Source organism: Crotalus tigris, unplaced genomic scaffold (assembly GCF_016545835.1).
Source record: "Crotalus tigris isolate CLP2741 ecotype Arizona unplaced genomic scaffold, ASM1654583v1 scf7180000020347.5012614909:4044961, whole genome shotgun sequence".
NCBI lineage: Eukaryota > Metazoa > Chordata > Lepidosauria > Squamata > Viperidae > Crotalus > Crotalus tigris.
Genome location: NW_024097978.1, coordinates 2,140,336 through 2,162,470, shown reverse-complemented (window position 1 = coordinate 2,162,470; position 22,135 = coordinate 2,140,336). Strand labels below are relative to the sequence as shown.

Sequence of the window (22,135 nt, the reverse complement as noted above, 5' to 3'; positions counted from 1 at the left end):
AATTAAATACCCATGGTTTCTTGCCCAGTCTTCTGGGGCAATTACTCAATGTCCTATAAGACAGCTTTTCTGATATTCGAAGACTTCAGTAAGTAAGTAAGACAAAGTAGATCGGAGCCTACTTCTTGATAAGATAGAAAAATGTGGGATAGACAGCATCACCACCACATGGATTCACAACTGGTAGATCAACTGCACTCAGCATGTAGTCTTGTAAATGAAGGGAAGCATATAGTGGGTATCTCAAGGTTCTGTCTTAAGCCCAGTACTCTTCAACATCTGTATAAATGATTTAGATGAGGGGATAGAAGGGGAACTCATCAAATTTACTGATGACGGGGGGGGGGGGGAGATAGCCAACACTTTGGAAGATAGACTCAAGATCCAGAAAGAACTTGACAGACTTCAAAATTAGGCCCTATCCAGGAAAATAGTGTTCAGAGGGAAGAAAAGTAAGGTCTTTGGCTGTAACTGTGAAATGGATCTAAGAATCCTAGCGGACAACTGCTTTACTATGAGTGTGCTGCAGCTGCCAAAAAAAGTCAATGCAGTCGTATGCTGCATCAACAGAGAGATAGTATCAAGATCATGTGAAATGTAGTACTGCTTTATATTGCACTGGTAAGATCACACTTCCAGTTTTAATCACCATGATACAAAAAAGATATTGAAACTCTAGAAAAAGTGTAGAGAAAAGCAATGAAGATGATAAGGGGGTCTGAAGGTTAAATTGTACAATGAACAGTTGCAGGAACTTGGTATGTCTAATTTAGCAAAGAGAACGACTGGGGTTGACTTGAAACAGTCTTCCAATACTTAACAATCGATTCTCCAAAGCACCTAAGGGTAGAGCAAGAAGTAACAGGAGTAAGTAATGAACGATTATTGAAGAGAGATTTATTGACAGTGAAAACAATGGAATGGTTTGCCTCCAGAAATTGTGAGTGCTCCTTCAATGGAGATATCCAAGAATAGATTGGACAACCATTTATCTAGAATGGTATAGGCTTCCCTGCTTGAACAGGGGGCTGGTCTAGAAGACCTTAAAGGTTCCTTCCAACTCTCCCTACGGTCTTCTCATTTTCAGGATAAACATAACCAATAATATTTCTATTTTCTATTCCTAAGTTTGTCTGTCTCTCTATCTTGTAAAATTTGAAACTATGGAATAGCAGTGTGTGGTGTATGTATGTTTTGGTGGTATTGCATGCTTTGTAATTAATGATGTGGACTCATCAAAACATGTTTCTTGCATACAGGAGGACGATCTAGATGGAATTCACATTGTGGCATTTGCTGAAAAAGATGATCCAGGTACAAAACACATAGGCTTGTTGCAGGTCTTTGTGTAAAGAACATAAGACATTGCTGTCAGGGGATGACTTTCTGTCTGCCACCTGTCTATTACAAGAAAGTGTCCAATGACATAAAAATGTATGCTGATTATGGGTATTCACCTCCATGAACTATGTTCCATTCTTCACATGTAGGAGAAATTAGCTCAAAAGACAAGTATATACAGTATACTCGCATGCTTTTAGAGGAGGGAAGGTGGATGTATGTATTTTTGCATTTTTCTTTATGCAAATAAATGCTAAAAGCAAATTAATTAGGGAATCAGATTTTGAAATAAAAACCATTTATCTGGGCATTTTCAGCTTAATCTCTGAAATGTTTCATTTGCAATAATACTTCAATCGCTGATTCATTGCTAGCTGTTCTCCTCCTCAGTGTTTCATATGTAACTGGAACCATCTTCACTCTCTTTCTGAGGTCATTTACTCCCCTGTGATACAGTATGTCTAACATTAAAATGGAAAAAAAAGTTCTTCACCAGAAATCTTCCATTCCAGTTCTGAGTGGGCTGAACTCAGAGTTTAGTGTCTTCAAAAGGACTTGGCAAGTACCACCCAAATTTGAAAGCAGACAGTGAACCACTAGTGAAATGGGGGGACTGAGAAATGGTGCACTGAAATCACCTTCTCTTATATGATTGTAGTTGCTTGGAACTTGCTATTCTTGTCTGATTACTATAAACACCCTAAGTATTCTTCTGCAGAGCAATCCCACAAGCCTATCACTTAACTGTTATAATTTCAGATGGCTTCGAATTCCTGGAAATTGTCAAACAGGTTGCCAAAGACAACACTGATAATCCTGATCTAAGCATTGTCTGGATTGATCCTGATGATTTTCCTCTGGTAAGTACATAGACATTCCATGTATAATAGAGAGCAAAGAATTGCAATCAGTTGAATTAATTGTATACTACCATCAAGAAAAAATTCCAGGATGAATTTAATATATGACTTTCAGATTTGTAAGTATTAATTTGAATGCCTATATTCTAGTATATGTGTGTATGTGTGTGTGTGTACATACACACATATACATATATATATACACACACACACATGTATATACGCATATATATATATAATTATCATTGGAGAATTTTACAGAGTAAAAGGCAAATATAAAATTATATAGTGTAACATTAGGAAAAGAAAAAAATATAAGAAACAATGCAGATAGAAAAAAGGGAAATATATAAAGAAGTGACTTCTGATCTTCTTTACAACAGTTACAAACTTATTATCTCTCCTCCCTCTTTAAAATTACATGGTTCCCTTCTAGCCATATTCATCTCTTTTTAATCAACAAATCCATAAATGATAAATTCATTTTTCCAGCCTTTTATAAAAGTACTTATTGTCTTACTTGTGATCAAACAGATTATTTTTTTCCATGTCTACATGTTCCACCATCTTCACAACCTACTCCTCCATTGTGGATATTTCAGTATTTTTCCAACTTTGTGCATATAATAGTCTTGCAATAGTTACCATATATAAAATCAGTCTTCCTTTCCTGTCTCATGCAAAGAAGATTGCTGGATTTCACTTGAAACAGGCAATCTTCTTTGCATGAGACAGGAAAGTAAAAGGATAATAGATTTCCCCATTCTACGGAGCTCCCAGCCTCGTGGCTAGGATTTATGGAGAGACAATAAAACTGGCATGTACACAGGATATCTTGTAATAAAAACACAAGACCCTCCCAGTGACCAGTTAGAACACAGATATAACCAGGTAACAATTAAACTACATTTCCCAGAAGGCCATCCTTAAGGGGTCAGCACTCTAACCCTTAAAATGCTACTTGCTCTACACACAGTTCTTAATTTCTAAGCTAGTCATACACTCTGACCAGATGGCTACATACTGGACCAGCACACTTCCATAGGTCTTTTCTAAGTTGTTACCCATTAGTCCCAATTTAAAAAGTTCTGGTTTCATCTGAATATTGGTTTTTAAAATTCTTTGTATCATCATATGTATTTGTATCCAATTATTTTTGGTTTTTGCAAGTCCATCATGCATGGTAACTATCCGTTCATGTTTTCCACACTTCCAGTATTGATTATAAGTATCTTTATACATCTTAGATAATTTTTCTGCTGTCATACACATTTTATAAATGTTCTCGCTTAAATTGTAATATAATGTGAATTTCAATCCTTCTAGCCACATTCCCTTCCATTGGTCCATGTGATATAACCCAAATTCCTAACCCATTTTATCACATACTTAATGCTTTTAATTATCACATGTTAAATTTAAACAATTCTTAGTCCCATGAAGGGATCCATTATTTATTAAATTAATCCTAATAAACTAATATGAAATTCAGCTCTTCCTTTAATCTGTTTTAAACTTTCTTAGTTCAAGTTCTGCTGGCTCATAGTCAAGTGATCGTCCACTAGGAGTCCAAGGTCCCTCTCACAGTTACTGTTTTTGAGCCAGGTCTCACCTAATGTGTACTTGTACCTTTGATTTTTCCTGCCTAAATGTAAAACTTTGCTTTTCTCCACATTAAAGTTCATTTTGTTAGACAGGGCCCATTCTTCAAGTTTGTCAAGGTCTTTTTGGATCCTGAACTTGTCTTCTGTGGTATTGGCTATTCCTGCCAGTTTAGTGTCATCTGCAAATTTGATGGGTTTCCTCACAAGGAACTGCCCTCTGAAGCACAAGCTGGTAATCTCCTGGCTTCTCCTTGTCCAAGAAGCTCTGCTGGCCAGGGTTTGTCTCCTGGTCACCAGTCTCCACCACCACAGTGTCTTTGCTATTTGTTGTGTGTTAGTCCTCCATTTTTTTCCATCCAGAAGTCCCCCATATGCTATTATTTCTTACAACTTAAAAACATATATAAAATATTTTCCCCTAGTGTTTTTCAATTCAAGAAAGTTTTTGAATTTCACAAAAAGAGTACAAGGATCAGTTGATTTTACATAATTCTACTTTATAATCTGTAGAAATCTGCAGTTTTCAAAATTTGTGATAACTGTTTTATGAGTGAGGAAGCCCTATTTCTCCTTTTTCTTTTTTTCTGCAGTGATTAAAATTTATTTATTTTATTTGTTTGTTTGTTTGTTTGTTTATTTGTTAAATTTATTTGCCACCTATCTCACTGTGGGGCTACTCTAGTCAGCTTTTATAAGGCATTCATAAGGCATATTTATAAGACAGCCCTACTCAAACGGTGTTGTTCTAGGCTGCAGTTGTTTCTTCATTTAAAGCAAACTGCTGCAAATACTGTATAAGATTTCCATTGCTGTAGCAATGTTGTTTATAAATATGTTTTAAAAATTAAAGGCAGTTTTACTGTATATATTCACAACCAGTTTTCTTATATTAAAATTCAAATAGGGTTAGACTTTCAATTATTTATGCAATAGCTTTCTTTCTTTGGTCAACACATCTTCCTTTTTGGAAATATTCAAATAACTCAATCTAGAAACATTTTCTCATGTATTCCACATGAGAGCACATAACATTTTAAAATTCCATTTGAATTTTTCTCAATGTATTTTGAAATTTAATGAAATAGAAAGGAAGATAAACATGATTAAATACATACATTAAAATATTTGATATATAACACAATTTATTAAAGTTGTTATATAAATATTTAATATTTAAATGCTATTCAATATTTAGAACACAAAAATCTGTTGCAAAATGGTTGTGGCCTGGAAGGTTTTTTTAAACCAATCTTAAATTGCCATGAGCATGGGAGAGAAGTGTCTTGAAAGTGCATTGCCAGGTGTGTGCTTTTAGTATGCGATTGCATTAAAAGTTAAGTCCAAGTCTGTTTTTATCCAAAGAGTATTTGTATTTTGTATTTGTATTTAATTTTATTTATATGCCGCCCAATCCCAAAGGACTCAGAGTGTTGAACAAGCCATCAGTACTACTAAATCACAATTGCTGGCCCACAAAGGTTCAGCATTTATGTGTGCACCAGGCCATAATATTGCACTGCATAAATTACAGCATGGTGCTGCAGCTATATCCTTTCACCAGGAAATGGCCTAGATGTCTGCTATCCAACACTCTTCTGCCCCTGGAAAGGCTTACTCCCTTCCCTTGTCACTGTTGAAATGGAGCCCTGCACAGTGATGGGCAGTCATGCTGAAAAAAACCATCTCCCAGAGGAAACCTGCTGCATTGTCTCTTGCCTCTGCCTCTTAGCTTCTTGTTGCTTGCATCAGGAGACAATCCTCCCACTGATACTGATTCTGTTCCTACCATGATATCTTCAGCTTCCAGCTGTTATTGCTCAGTTCAAAATCCCCCCAGCGATATTTTTTCCATATATCCTCCAAGCCACAGGAAATTGAAAATTGTGTTTGAGGGCAACTTTAAACTGAAAACTGACTGGTCTGCCCCTATAACTTGGCTGCAAGTGAGTAGTTGACCATTAGGTAGAAATGAAGTCATAATCTCAAACTTTTTGAGTTCACAATATGAATGAAAGTATAAGTAAGCTTTATTTATTTATTTTGCTTCTACAGCTGATCACATACTGGGAAAAGACATTCAAGATTGACCTGTTCAAGCCACAAATTGGTGTGGTAAATGTCACCGATGTGAGTATCAGCTGGCTCATAGTTTCAATGGCCTTAACATCAAGGCTACTGGATCTGGTTTTGTGCTTACTTGCATATCTTGTCTGTTCTCTAAGCATCCCACTGTCTTACAGAAGTGTGAATACAGCTCTGCATAAATGATGGACATAATTAAGATGATATAATAATAAGTTCAACTGCTCCATTATGGGGTAGAGCAGAACAATTGTCACAGCCTTGTTACTTTGTCTTGCATGGTATACACATAAATTGTCATAAGAACTTACTGTGTCTTGTTAATTTTAATAGCATAAGATTCATTATAATGAACTACAGATATTCCTGTTTTGTCTGCTCTACAAACTGAAGACAGTTTATAGGGAAGGCCTTTCCTTCTTTCTTCCTAACCTACACAAGGAAAATTTTGGCTGCTTTTTTGCAAGCCAACTCCCCAGGCCTGATATACTGTATATTTGCAGCCAGTACTGTGTGGTGTTTTGAAAGGGTTTTGTTTTTTTTATGTATTTCTGCAGGGTGAGGGATGCAGTATTCACATTGAATTTACTTTGGAAGGATAGCCCTGGAGATTAACAGTTGTTTATAAAATTCAAGTAATAACTATATACCAACTGAACAATGCTTAAACAAAGAAAGTCAACACTGATTTGAAGATGTGTGCCCATATGAGCACGCATGCACACAAAACCTGCTAATAGTTTCATAGTTGAAACTGTGGTGGAATCTTTTCATTAAAAGATTGAGTTTTCATCATATTTTTCTGACAGTTGGCATTCATAGATTGAGCCACCTAGAGGTGAAGACACTCATCTCCCACTCAGTGACAGATGTTTCTCTTTGTTAGGATGCAAAGAGAAAATATCTGCTGCGAACTCTGAGTAGACATCAGGAAGGACATCTGGCCAGTAAACACTCAGCTCCATTCAGTCACTCAACCCCACCCCGAAGCAAGGCATTACAGGGTTGTAAAGAGTTGGTGTTCATAGATTCACTTTGTTGGTCTTCTGCCTGTCTGCTCTATGAAGAGGCTTTTACAGTCCTTGCATTATAGATGAGCCTATTTTTTTTTCTTCTTGGGCTACTGGGTCTTTTGGTTTGCTTAAGATATTTTGGCGGACTTTTGTTCATGTACTACAGAGATGCTGTGTGGTTGTAGTACCCTGTTCATTATATATAAGATGGTACTTTAGTAGCAGAACACTTAGTTGATGTAGGTTGTTCTATGATAGGCTTGGCTTTCTAGTGTGCTGTCATTTCCTCCGCTGATGAGGATATCCAGGAAGAGGTCTGCTAGTTTTTTACTCTTTTCTTGTGAATTTTATTTCATTTATTATTTTATTTATTTAATTTACATAGCTTCCCATTGTGCATTAATGACTCTAGGCAGCTCACAATTAAAACCTAAACTATACCAAAACCCCCAAAACAAACCTCAAAACAAAACAAAACAGCCATACAGACAATACAAATGTTAAAAATGATTAAACATCATACAGTACAATCACTGAGAGTGCATAGCCATTCAAGAATGGTACTCTCTGATCCCCAAGCCAGATGGCAATACCAGGCCTTCAGACCCTTTCAGAAGGCCAGCAAAGTTGGAGCCAGCCTGACCTTGGTGGGGGGGTTCTATGGGGAAGGAGGGGAAACAGCAGCAGAAAAATGGACCCACCATTCTGCTGGAACTGATGGGTGGGTAGAGGTCAATGGGGAGAGGTCATTCCTCAAATAACTTGGCCCCTTATAGGGCTTTATAGGTTATCACCAGTGTCTTGAATTAGACCGGGAACAAATTTATAATCAATTGAGAAACTTCTGTTGGTTCCAAATGCTGCAGCGTGAGAAGTTATAGGCATAGCTCATTATCTATGTAATTCTGCAAGCTGCATTGGCTACCAGTCAGGCTTCCATATGCAATTGAAGGTGCTGATTCTCCCCTTTAAAGTCTTATGTGGCATAGGATGGAGTTATTTGAGGGATTGCTTATAAGGGAGAGGGAGGAGGGAGAGGGAGAGAGAGAGAGAGATCTGAGACAGCTCTCCTCATAGGTTTTTCAGAAAAAAGTTATGTGTTTTAATACAGGGCTTTTCAACCAGTGGTACGCATACCACCTGTGGTACATTGGCACGTGGCAGGTGGTACATGGCCTTGCCCAGCCCAGCCAACTGTTAGAGGGGAGAGGGAATGAGCCAAAGTGGTGCAGCGCAGGACTTGCCCTGAGAGAGTCTTCAGGAGCTTCAGGGCTGCTGGGGTAAGGCAAAGGCCCTAGGATCGGCACTTCCAGAAGAGAAAGGAGGAGGAGGGGGCGGAGAAAGGAAGAGATATAAAAGGAGGTAGTTTGGGCAGGAGAGGGAGAGAAAAAAAGATGCAGCCTTGGAAGGAGGAGGAAGAGTCAGCTGGAGCTGCACCAAAGAGAAAAGGAGGAGGAGGAGGAGGGGCAAGAGAGGAGAGAACAAAAAACAGGCCAGGTGTGCACACAGGTGACAGCAACAAACAGGTAAGAAACACAGCTGGTGGCTGTGCTGCCAGTGGCCATGGCTTGAAAGGTCACTGTAAATTGCTGGACAAGAGCCGCACAGCGTTAAGAGTAGAGTGGTGGGAAGATATTTGTAATGCGGGAGGGAGAAAAACAGGCATCCCCTGAAGGAGATCAGCAAATGGCCCTCGCCCACTTCACACACCGTGGACTCTGGGTGAGGGGACACTGCGAGTGGCATGAGAGTTCACGTTACCTGCGCTATGCCACCCAGACCCCAGCCTGGTTTTGGTGGGAAGCGGTGCACTCTTACCGTGCAGAGTGGCTGAGCTGAGCGAGATGAGCCAGCAACATGTCGAACCTGCCTGGGCGCGTGCAAAGGCGGTGGCACTCTGTTCTTAACACTGTGCGGCTCTTGTCCAGCAATTTACAGTGGCCTTTCAAGCCATGGTCACCGGCAGCACAGCCACCAGCCTCAGCCTGTCCCCCTCCCCTTGTCCCTTCCTGGGCATGGAGGGAGGGAGGGAGGGAGGGAGGGAGAAAAGAAGGAGGGAGGGAGGGAGGGAGGGAGGGAGGGACAATGGGAGGGAGGGAAGGAAGGGACAATGGGAGGGAAGGAAGGAAGGAAGGAAGGAAGGAAGGAAGGAAGGAAGGAAGGAAGGAAGGAAGGAAGGAAGGAAGGAAGGGACAATGGCAGGGAGGGAAGGAAGGAAGGGACAATGGAAGGAAAGGAAGGAAGGAAGGGACAATGAGAGTGTCAAGATTCAGATATATTTCCTTTCTATCTATTTCCTCTGATCTAAAACCAATTCTTACCCTTTCCTGGGTCCTGCCATACTCCCAAGGGGGAGGGGTTTTTATTATTTTCACTTCCTCTATTCACTACAAAGTAACCTTTTGTTTATTCGCCTCTGCTAACCATTACAATGTAACCATTTGCCTTTTATTCTATGCACCTCTGAACTTTTCCTCCTTATCAGGCAACTAGGAAAGGGTTTTTTTTTAAAAAAAAAGATACAGCTTCCGGAATCTGGTTTATTTATCCATCAAGTGAGGAACTATTGCATGATCATGTACAACAGATCTGGATTGATGTTATCTTTCCTAGATTTAATACCTAGAAATCACCTGGAAGAACTGTGGGATGGGGGTTGCTTAGGGACACTTTAAAACATCGATTTGTGAGGGAATCCCTCAGGTCCTGTCTATCATGCCTACTATCAATTTCTCTTAATAAAAGTTCCTGTTGGAAGAAATGGTTTCCAAGAGTTCTGCTTTCTTAAGATGTGGATTGAAGTGGTTCCTTACATTAGACAGGATCTGCAGTAATAGTCAACCTGGAAGGGAGAACCTTGCCAGGGGACTTTGCAAAAAATACAATGTCAGACAACAAGGCAGGGAAGGGAGAAACCCCATGGAGAGGGAGCCTTTCCCCCGACCAAAAACCTGCCAACGGTCGGGATCTGAATGTCATACTCTTCAGGAGAAGAGATGGTGGAGACACATAACCACAAACCTCGATGGTCAATGGGCATTGGAAAGAAAGGTGAGTGGGAAAAGAGATCGAGAAAGGTGACCCTGAGACGGGGGCCCCACCAACCAGAATGGAAGCAGGAGATGAAGAAATCCCTCCATGTTAGCGAAGAGGAAGGAAGTTGGGCACAGCACTCAAACTGGATCCTAGAGAAAGCTATTAACCTGATGAAAAGAATCCTCGGCTCTCTAGGGGAGGAGAATTCTGAGCACCGCGGCCACACCAGCACCTTGAGCTGCAGCTGGAAAGACACTGAGGGGGAATTGGAATCTGTAGTCCCAGGGACGTTTGCTGATCCACTACTGATCATTTCAGCAACCCCCACTCCTCGCCGACCCACAGATGGCGATCCGGGTGGAAGACAATACTACCAATGGCGAAGGCACCGATCCATTCAAAGACTCCTGCCGCTGGACGCAAAATTCAAGGGGGAACCGACACACTTGGGGTTTTTCCTAACCCAAGTCCTCAGCTACATGGAGGAATACGGGCAGCATATCGCTAGCAACAAAGCCCGCATCCGTATTGTGCAATCTGCTCTGGACAGACCGGCCTCAGATTGGGTGGTGAATTTGCACGATTCTAATGTCCCAGAACTCAACGATTTCAACCGTTTCATGTCCTCTCTGAGGAGGCTATTTGAGGACCCCCTGGCAAAGCCCGTGAAAGAAAAAAAATGGTGAGATAAGGCAGACACCTGGTAGCCGAATATATGCAAGAATTCTGGGCCATTGCCAGCAAGCTGAACTGACTGGAAGACATCCTCCTTAGCCATTTCAAAGACAGCCTAAATTACGACCTGTATGATGCTTGCCTGCCCCAGGGGACCCACACCAACTCAACAAATGGTACGCCATGGCAGAGGAAGCAGAGATCGACCTATTGAAGAGGCACCACTGAGGAAACCATTGGGCCACTCGCCGCCTGAGCCGACGCATGAGCCAGCGAAGCCACCGGCTACGGCCAAGAAGCCAATGGGCTGTTTCAAATGCAGGAGAGAGGGGCATTGGGCCATAGAATGCCGCCTGAAAGCCCCTCAGCACAACCCAGACCAATCACCGACCAGGAAATCCGGAAAGTCCCCAGCCAAGCCAAAAGAACCCGCCATGAGAGCAATAGAGGCTGTGGAGTCCCCAAACTCTGCCCAATGTTTGGAGGGAACTCCAGCCTACACCGCAGGGCCAGTGGACACCTCAGATGACACCTCAAACCCCTGGTAAGTGGACTCATCACACCCATCCTCAAGACAGTGACTATATTAGCTCCCTCCATGACTGAAGTTGTCAAAGTGAAAGCCTTAATAGACTCTGGCTGCACCCACTGCCTCATTAGTCCGACACTAGTGGCAAATTTTGGCATTCCTGTGAGGAGGCTAATCTCCTGTATAACCAATCTCATTTGGCCAGTTAGATGGGTCCATAGCGGGGGCAGGGGGGGCAGCTACCCTAGCAACTTTACCAGTCCACCTATCCCTGGGAAACCTTGAGGACGGCATAACGTTTGTAGTGACCCCAGGCATGGAATGCCCAGTGATCCTAGGGCTGGAATGGTTAAAGAAATGGAACCCCTGGGTAAATTGGAGGACAGCAGAAATCAATTTCCTGAAGGGAGACCCTATGGACTTAAAACACCAAGGGGACCTACCAAAATTAAGAACGGAAAAAGCATCCATGGGAGAAGAAAAGGGGCTATCTGAAATACCAGAGGAATACCGAGACCTTGCTGAAGTTTTCAGTGAGGAGAGGGCGGATGAGCTCCCCCCTCACTGACCCACGGATTGCACCATAGAATTCAAGCCCGGGACAAAACTCCCAAAGCCCAGACTATACTCCATGACCCCTAAGGAGAAGGAGGAAATGGAAAGATTCATAAATAAAAACCTAAAAAGGGGATTCATCGAAACTGCCAAGCCTAAAGTGGCTGCCCTGGTCCTCTTTAGAAAGAAGAAGGATGGCACTTTACGCTTATGCATGGACTATTGCCTATTGAATGCAATCAGTGAAAACAACCTATACCCCCTCATGAAGGACATGTTATCCCATCTCTCGAAAGGGAGAATTTTTACTGAACTAGATCTAAGGGAAGCGTATTACCGTGTTAGAATTAAGGAAGGGGATGAATGGAAACTGCGTTTAATTGCCCAATGGGGTGCTACCAATTCAAAATTTTGCCATTTGGACTACAAGGGGGCCCTGAAGTATTTATGCAATTAATCAATGAGGTACTAAAGGAGCACCTATTTAAGGGGGTTCTGGTTTACTTAGATGACATCCTTATCTTCACCGAATCCAAAGAGGAACATGTCAATCTAGTCAGAGCAGTTTTAAAGAAATTGCAAGCTGACCACCTATATGCCAAATCATCGAAATGTGAATTCCACCAGGAAAAAATAGACTACCTGGGTTATCGTATATCCACACAGGGCATTGAAATGGACCCAGAGAAAGTCAGAGCAGTATTAGAATGAGCACCACCTCTCACAAGAAATCAGCTGCAAAGTTTCCTGGGTTTCGCAAACTTTTACTGCCAATTCATCCCCTCATTTGCCCAGATAGCCCTGCCCCTCACGAACTTACTAAAAACGAAGGCAGAATCCTCAGTGAAACTAGCGACCCACTGAAATGGACAATGGAATGCCAAGCGGCATTTGAGAGATTAAAGAGACTCTTTTCTGCCAAACTGAGGCATCCAGACATGGATAAGCCTTTCGTAATACAGGCGGATGAAAGTGATGTGGCAGTGGGGGCTGTACTATTACAAGAAAACGAGGTTAAAAAGCCCTGCTTTAATAAAACTCAAGAGCTCTGGTTTTAATGAAGTTATAATTTCTGAAATGTGGTCTTGATTGTATTAGCCTGTCTGTTATCCTTATGTGAACCTCATATATATATTATAATGTATTATATATAAAAAACCACCAGATCCAAAATAAAAGCCTCCCCCATTAGTGAAGAGATCCAGCAAAAAATCATTCCCAGAGAGAAATTATCCAGATGCCTTAAGCTCTATGGTCTCCCCAAGATACACAAAGAAGGAACCCCACTTAGACCCATAGTCAGCTCCATAGGCTCACCTCTACAAAACCTAGCCAAATTTCTCGCCAAACAGCTACAGTCCTATGCAGAATCCATCACCTCACACGTAAAAAACTCATTCCATTTCTTAGAGATCATAAAGAAACAAAACTTACAGCCCAGCGACCTACTCATGAGCTTCAATGTCATATCCCTCTTCACCCAAGTGCCTATCAAAAAAGCTTTGACAGCTATCCAAAACAAATATAACCCCCCCAAACACATCCTAGATCTGACCAACCACTGCCTATCCATACTTCATCTATAATGGACAAAAATACAAATAAATAGAAGGAGCACCCATGGGATCACCCCTCTCACCTGTCATTGCAAACCTCTACATGGAACACTTTGAAACCCAAGCTCTAGAAAAATCTGGATCACAAACCCAAACTCTGGCTCAGATACGTAGACGACACCTTCATAATCTGGCCACATGGGAAAGAAAAACTGGACAACTTCCTCATACACCTCAACAGCCTACACCCCAAAATACAGTTCACCATGGAAACAGAAGCTAATAACCAACTTCCCTTCCTGGATGTCTTAGTCTACAAGAAATCCAATGGCTCCCTAGGACACACCATCTACCAGAAGAAAACACACACAAACTGCTATCTGCACACTCTCTCACACCACCACCCAGCACAGATCAACTCCGTAGCCAAGACACTCATCTCTAGAACAAAACACTTAGCTGATGAACAACACCTAAAAACCGAACTACACACTCTCACTAATGTACTTATATCCAATGGATTCCAAAGAAATAAGATTACCAAACTAATCCAAAAAGAAATCCCCACTAAAATCCAAGACAGAATCCAAGAAAATGGCAAAGCCCTCCTCCCTTACATAAAAGGCACCACAGACAGAATCAGCAAGATCCTCCACAAACACAACATTAAGACAGCATTCTGCACAGAAACAGAAAAATATCCACCATCCTAAGAAACCCCAAAGACAAAATTGAATTAGAAAATCAAGGAGTATACGAAATCTCATGCACCACTTGTCCCACCACATACATCGGACAAACCAACAGAAGAATAAGTGCACGCATTGAAGAACATAAGAACTCAGTCAAAAAAGAGGAACCAACTTCTTCCCTGGTCCAACACCTTAAAATCACAGGACTTTAAATCATTGACTTTAAAAAGACCAGAACTATCGCCAAAACTGAACCTTTAATAACAGAATAATCAGAGAAGCCATCGAGATAGAAAAATGCCCACACAGCATGAACAAACAAGATGATACCTCCCACCTACCAGCCATTTGGAAACCCGCCCTTATTGACAAACGAGTCCCTTACATAAAGAATGACACCAGACCCACACTCACAAAAGCCACACAGGATGTCACCACCACACATCCACGCAAAAAGCAAAGCCAAACCCACACCGATGATGAGGCACGACCACAAACCAGAAGCCAGATCACAGCTGCATCATTAGCCACTTTAAACCCCTCCAATCCATACATGAATCAAACTGACACCCACCATGAAGATGAGGCACGACCACGAACACGAAGCCAAACAATAGCAATACAGCGCACCATCTCACATCCCCGTGCAACTCAGACTAACCTGAGCACAACAAAGCAAAGGGAGGGAAACCCAAACCCAAACAGAACACTCCCCCAACCAATCAGAGCACAGCCAACCCCCCATCCAATCAGAGCACAGCCAACCCCCATCCAATCAGAGCACAGCCAAGCTCCTAACCAATCAGAACACACCTCCATCCAATCAGAACACAGCCAAGCTCTCATCCAATCAGTTCAAACCCCCACTGGCAGTTAAAAGGAAGAAACAGCTACGATCACACATTGCTCCTAGAAGCACGAAGCTGAAAACACCAGCCTGAAGATGACGAATGGGACTTCGTCAAAACGTCGCCAAGACACTTCCAATTTTACGCAGGAGAAAACCCGAATAACCAAAGACCTACATACAAACACCCGCGAAAACCTCAGAAAATTTATGATTATTATTTTTTTTTATTGAATTTTTTCAGAAATTTTACAGATAAACATCCACCCCCCCTCCCAAACCACCCCACCCTCCCCCCCCCCGACTTCCCAGAACTGAATATAGGATTATTTAACAAATTTTAAAAATAACGTTTACAATTTATAAGATAATTAATAATAATAATAAAAATCGTAATCATAATATATATAATAATAATATACATAACATAAGCTTTAAAGTGAATAATATATACTAAAAAAAAAAGAAGAAAAAAAAAAGAGGAAAAAAGGAAAAAGAAAAGAGAGAGAAAAAGAAAAAAAGAAAAAGGTAGACGAAAAATAAAACATATATAAAAAAGTATATGAATAATAATACATAAAGCGTAAAAAAAAGAAGAAAGAAAGAAAAAAAAACAACAATCATTACAAGTTATAGAAAAGCTAAATAATATTTTTCTATATCCAAATTATGTTGTATAAAATTTATCCATTTTTCCCATACCGCAAAAAATTTCTCTTGAGATTGCTCCTTTAAAAAAGCCGAAATCTTTGCCATTTCTGCCAAATACGAAACTTTATAAAACCACTCTTGTAAAGTAGGCAAGGATTCCTTCTTCCAATATTGTCCTATTAACAGCCTAGCGGCTGTAATCAAATTTAACATCAATATAACCTCCTTAGCATCACAATCAATAACAATACCTAATAAAAATAATTGCGGAGTAAATTTTACCCTCTTTCTAAAAATTCTTTGAATATTCCACCATATCTTAATCCAAAAAGCTTTTATATGCTTACACGTCCACCAGATATGATAATAAGTAGCATCCAAGTGTCCACATCTCCAGCATTTCGGCTGTAAATTAGGGTACATAATGGACATTTTCTTTGGATCAAGGTGCCATCTATAAAACATCTTATAAAAATTCTCTCTTAAATTTTGCGCTTGTGTGAATTTAACATTTCTTATCCAAATAAGTTCCCAAGTATCCATTGAAATCGATTCACCAATATTCTGTGCCCATTTAATCATACAATCTTTAACTAATTCAGATTCTGAATCCAATTCCACTAAAACCCCATAAACTCTCTTTATATGAGTTGGCCTTTGATCTCTTACTTGTTTTAGAAGAATTTCATCTTCTCTGAGCCAGCCCATTTTACAATCCATCTTCCATCTATCCACTATTTGTCTATATTGGAACTGAAAATTTATGATTATTTAAATGACCTTTAAAATACTGAACTTGAATGTTTTACCCTTTTAAACCAGAGGCAATTTGCCCTAAAACAGTGAAATTAGCTGCTTTTAATCTCAAAATTGGTTAATACAATAATAACCAAAATATGTCAATTTAATGGCTACCTCAGAGAATGTTTCATTTAGGTTAGTACTAAAATAATCATTTAACTTATTGTTAGTACTGAAATAATCATTTAACTTATTGTACTAATTGGGCTTCCCTGACATATACAGGTAGTCATCAACCTACAACTACAATTGGGACTGAAACTTCCATCACTAAACAAGACAGTTGTTAAGTGGGTCACATCTAGTTTTATGACCTTTTTGTCATGGTCATTAAGTAAATCACCATGGTCATTAAGTGAATCACACTGTTGTTACACAAATCTAACTGCCTCCATTGACTATGTTTATTGGAAGCTAGCTGGAAAGGTCGCAAATAGAAATCATATGAGCCTTTGATGCTGCAAATCAAAAATCCGTTCCAGTTGCCAAGGGCCTGAATTCTGATCATGTGACTGATCACATCATTTTTTTTCTGCATCATTATAACCTTGAATGGTACCTAAATGAATGGGTGTTAAGTCGAGGACTATCTGTATTTTGTTGTGACAGTCAGCTCCCCAGTGATGGATGCCTGCCAAGAAATAGAAATAGGCATTTTGTAATCCTTGGCTTAATTTTAAAAGCCCTCTTCAGAAGATCTGTTGTGAAACTTCTGGGAAGATTATCTTCACTCTGTGTAGTGTTCTGGAAAAAATATCAAGATAATAAGAATGAGAAACAAAAAGAGAGGTGTTGGGAAAGGCAAAGGGTGTCTCAGAAAGCAGATGGGCAACATATCCTCTATTCTTCTTCTGTTTAGTGTTGATCAACAGTTGTGATTATCCCAAACTTCTGGAATAATTCAAAGGAATTTTATTTTAGCATGTATATCTTAACAATATTATAATTTAAAAAATGATTATTTGTAATTTTTATTTGTTAACATATATCATATGATCATGTAGTATTACTACTTACATTTGAAAGTTTGTAGTGTTACTAACTTATATTTGAAAGCTTTTGTATTCAGTTTATTGGGAGGAGGTGTAGAATGGAATCCACAAATGATTTTTCCTTTAAGCTCCAGTTTCTTAAACTCTCACTTTATAAATAATTGGGGAAGATTTAAGATTTAAACATAGTTTGCTCCAAAAACTCCCAATGCTCCATGAAGAAAATGTTCACCCTTCCTTTCAGGCTGACAGTGTCTGGATGGACATCAGGGATGATGATGAACTCCCTACAGTTGAGGAATTAGAAGATTGGATAGAAGATGTGCTTTCCAGCAAAATAAACACAGAAGATGATGATGATGATGACGACGACGACGACGACGACGATGATGATTAGGTTATAGCTCATCGTATACTGTACACTAAAATCTGTGTGCCTCAAAATACTATGCCTTAAAGTGTTTCCCATCTAAAGGGAAAATACTGTTCTTTTTGACTTCTAAGGGCCATTGAAAATTCATAGTCTTGATCTCTTTTATTTGTTCCTCTTCCCAAATACTATCTTCCCCCTTCTGGCTTCTACAATGTGTACACTATACCTACAGTAAGTCAGAAATTATTATTTTTTAAATTGTGTAAGCTAAGCATTTATGGTCTCTGCAGGAAACTTTAAATTTATGGATATGTTCACTCATAACAATAAGAGAAAATACAGGATTATATAATAGTTCATGAGTTACCAAGGACATTTCTGTGCTACACTACTCCCAACAGAATGGCTTGCCAAATCAAAGTGTAGAAAATGGAAATAGTGAAGAGCAATAGACCTTTTCTCCCTGTTCTTCTATCGCTTGGGATTATGGGCTCATGTTTTCTCCACCTCCCTACCACAGCTTGCATGGGCATGCAAGCTATTTGTGGAGGACATGTCCTCTACAATGGAATTTCAGTCTTTGAGTCAAACTGCTACTGAGTTGATTGTAGTAGATCAAAGTGATACAGCAGGACTGTGTATCAGGAGAAGATAGAACAATCCCTCCTCCATTCAAACATTCTGTGTCAATCACCAAAAGTGGTGATTGCAGGACTTCAAATAGCCCATTGCAGAATTTTCCCCTCTCTTCCAATTATGGGGTGCTTTGTGACTCCATGGCCACTTTTGCTTTGGTGGCCAGGGAGAATAGAGCCTTACCCAGCAGCCAGTTACTTCTACCAGTTGTATCTGATAAGAATAGCAGCCTTTGGAATGTAATGCATGTGGTGGCTATTCCTATTGGTAATCCCCGTTGCTTATCCCATGGGCTGCCACTCTCGGTTCCCTGATCCATAATAGCCTGCCTCCTTCCCTGCTGTAGTTGTACTGCTGCTATCAGAGGTCTCCACTGTTGGCCTGAGAAATCAGTTAGCAAAAGGAAGAGAAGCAGGGAAGGCAAGAGATCTGCATATGGAGGGGTGGGATAAAGTAGCAGACAGAATCCTTTTCCTCTTTCCTGCTTCTTCCTTCCTCGACAGCAGCAGAAGAAATTATCCCCCAAATTTGATGGTCTCATTTCTGAGATTCAGTAAGAGGAATCTTGTGTGGTGGCATTTTCCCAGTGGCATACTTTCTTGGAGACTTGAGGAAAAAACATGGCGGGGGATGTGGGGAAGAGTCCAGTTGGCTTTCTTTTGGAATGAGTTGCATCTATTCCCCATACAGGTCTAGGAAAATTCACCACAGCCAACTTGCCATGGCCATCTCACCACAGCCATCTCGCCATAGCCATCTCGATGCAGCCATCTCACCATGGGACAACTCACCAAGACCAATTTGCCATGGGACAACTCACCATGGACAATTCAAGGCGGATAACTCAGTGTGATAAATGTTATTTGCCATTGTTTCTTTGACATTATTTCTATTGACAAAAATGGAAATAATGCTGAAGAAACAGTGGTAGATAACATTTATTGTGTTATCCCAACTCACCATGAGTTGTCTCATGGTGAGTTGTCCATGATGAGATGGCCATGGCATGTTGGCTGTGATGACATGGCCGTGGTGAGATGGCTGCAGAGAGATGGCTGGGGTGAATTGTCCCGTTCTGCTTCAGACACCAGAAGAACTGAGAATCACCAGTAGTGACTGATATTGAATTTGCTCGGTTCAGGATATATATTTCCCGTACTTTGTAATGCTTATGTTTTATTTTTGGATGCTGCCCAACTGAAATTAAAAAGAAATTTTGATTAGACTGATTCAGGATTTCATTTCATCTTACCTCATTTCTGTGCTTATCAATACTCAGTCTGCAATAAAGCTATCTGGGCCATCCATCGCTGCCCTGCTTTTTAGAGGCTGATTTCCAAGTTTCCTTCCCCAGGGTGATAAAACATGACTAGCCAGTGTCAGACTATTCTGTATAGATGATTGATCAGGATTCACATTTCCATTAAAACTCCATATTGTGTGTATATTCATATGCACATATAACTTCTGTATTTATCCAATTAGAACATAGAATACAAGTTGGGAAGGGACCTTGGAGGTTTTCCTAGTCCAACCAGGTGCTTGAGCAGGAGACCTGGTTGAAAACTTCCAGTGATGGGGAACCTATAATTTCTGGATTATATCACTACCAATCATGTTTCAAATTATGTTCAGCTGATATATTATCTGAAGGTCTTTCCTTTTTTTTGCACCTACTAACATTACAAAAATTGACCTTGCAACATTGTTATCTGCCATATTTCCATGATGTTGCTTTCATCTCATCCTGGATATTTCTCATGAGTGAGACAGGTTTGTCATCTTTGCTCTACCAGTGATAGTGTTTCTCCATTTATTCTGTCCAAGAAAAATGTCGTGATGTGCTATGATTGACAGTAAATTTCATGTTGGGTAGATGAGTGAATACTATTTTAATTCAGCAATGGGGAAAGTCCCAAATAAAGTGTCAGAGAGTATATTTCATATAAGCTCTTCATCACTCTTACTTGATACACTGAAATTATTAGCTGAGATGAACTGGGGAAAAAAGATTCTTCAAAAAGAAGTTATTTATCCACCCAACTTCTTCTTGATTTCAGTCTAAACAACTCATACTTATTTTCAAATGCCTGGGAGTTTGACTCAAAATGTTTTATAACATAGGCCTGTTCTAATTTCTCCAAATGGGGAAGTGAGGAAGGATTGCATTGTCAGCTTGGTATGTAATGCTGACCATGCTGTCCATGCTGTCCCCATTATTTGATTCATGTACTGTATGTTTAGAAAAGGTCACCTTTCCCAATGCAACTCTAAGTATTGCTTCTCCATGTGATTGGATCTCCAATTGTGCAGGGATTTCAATTGCATTAAATATCTATCTGCATACCATAGGTGGATGGGGGATCTGTGTTTGATCCAACTTCCCCGCCCACAAATTTTGTGGTAGTCATTAAGTGGGTCACCACCATGTCCAATTTTATGACTTATTAAGCAAACACTGCAGTTACTAAATGAACACTGTAGTCATTAAGCAAACCTGGCAGTTGTTAAGCAAACCTATTTTCACCAATGGGCAATTTTGCTGGAAACTGTAAATAAATGCCAGAAACCAGCAAAATCTGCCAAAAATTGCAGTTATATGATCACAGGATACTGTAAACAGCTGAAAATGTGAGCTGGTTGCTAAACACCCCAAATATGATTACATGGCTGTGTTGGGTGAAGCAGATTGTAACTTCGAAAATGGGTTCGAAGTAGCTCTGGGGAAGTTGGTCTTAACTTTGAATGGTTGCTAAGCAACTGGTCATTAAGCAAGGACTACTTACATTATTATTCTTGGAACATTATCCTGAAATTGTTAATTCTACAGAGTCAGCACCTGGCTTATGATTTCTAAGCTTCAGCCTCTTTTTTCATACCATGAACTATGTTGAATCAGGTCCTATGAGCGAGAGCCCAGTTCAGTGGTTTCTTTTACCAGCAGTTATTAATCAAGAGCACTGCTGTTTAGCAAATATTGGACACTGTGCCCATAGATCTTCAAAAGGATAGAGGTTATGGCTGTTCAGAAGAAGGAGAAAACTAAAGTAATGCTTTTTTGTCCTGTTCCCTTGCTTAAATTGGTTTGATACTGCCTTTGATTAAGTTCCACCAGGATCCTACTTTTGCTGACATTTTGTTTTCTTTGATTTTTCTACAAGTGATATCAAAAGCACCTAGGCAGTGAGGGTAGAAGAGTGATGCTATTCCTTGCTCTCAGCTCCATCCATCCAACACAGTCCTATTGTCCCAGGCAAATGTTAAGTAATTTTGATGTCCAAACATTAACAATAAGCATGTACTGCATTTAATGCCATTGTATTGGATTTTGATTTATGAGGCACTGTGTGTTGTTCATATTATGATCTCTGAATGTCATTTACTTGGACACAGATACACTTCTGTTGAGCGTTACACACTGTGCTAAGCCATAAAATGATTGCAATGTTACAGATTAGGGAACACCTGAGTCCAGTTAATTGTGGCTTATGTAGGGTTAAGCAAACCATATGCATTTGTGCTATTTCATCGTTCTCCCACAGGTATTTTTTCTTAACATAATGCTGCTATAAGAACTATGAATCTGATTTTCATATATGGATATATGGTTGTCAAAAATCTGAAGTATTATAACTTCACACATTGCAATGAAGAACTAAAAGAAGAAAAATACGTTTTGATGCCTTATGATAAAGGAAGTAGTTGTAATCAGGAATTTTCCCATTGTACTGTGATATTTGCAGTTCCGGATAATTCTTCTTGGTCTTATTTTTCTTAGATGTGAGTGGAAAGTATGAAGTATGTCATTCATCTTAAGTGACTTTTGGTTGATGAAGAAGGTATACATCTTAGAGTTATTCATATGCAGCTAACACACATACTTCATTGTTTC

The 22,135-nt window shown here is 40.0% G+C and overlaps 1 protein-coding gene across 3 annotated transcripts in view; it reads left to right on the top strand.

Annotated features, from left to right (window-relative positions):
- Positions 1-19,473, top strand: part of LOC120318652 (calsequestrin-2) — a 75,641-nt gene extending 56,168 nt beyond the window's left edge. For 2 of the 3 annotated variants that reach the window (XM_039366554.1, XM_039366555.1), the window contains exons 9-12: positions 1,260-1,314; positions 2,101-2,201; positions 5,858-5,932; positions 17,479-17,631. In XM_039366554.1, coding sequence (XP_039222488.1) covers positions 1,260-1,314; positions 2,101-2,201; positions 5,858-5,932; positions 17,479-17,631 — 384 coding nt within the window. Of the gene's footprint in view, positions 1-1,259; positions 1,315-2,100; positions 2,202-5,857; positions 5,933-17,478 lie in introns of all 3 variants that reach the window. The other variant, XM_039366556.1, reaches the window with a different exon arrangement.
- The last annotated feature ends 2,662 nt before the right edge of the window (positions 19,474-22,135 follow it).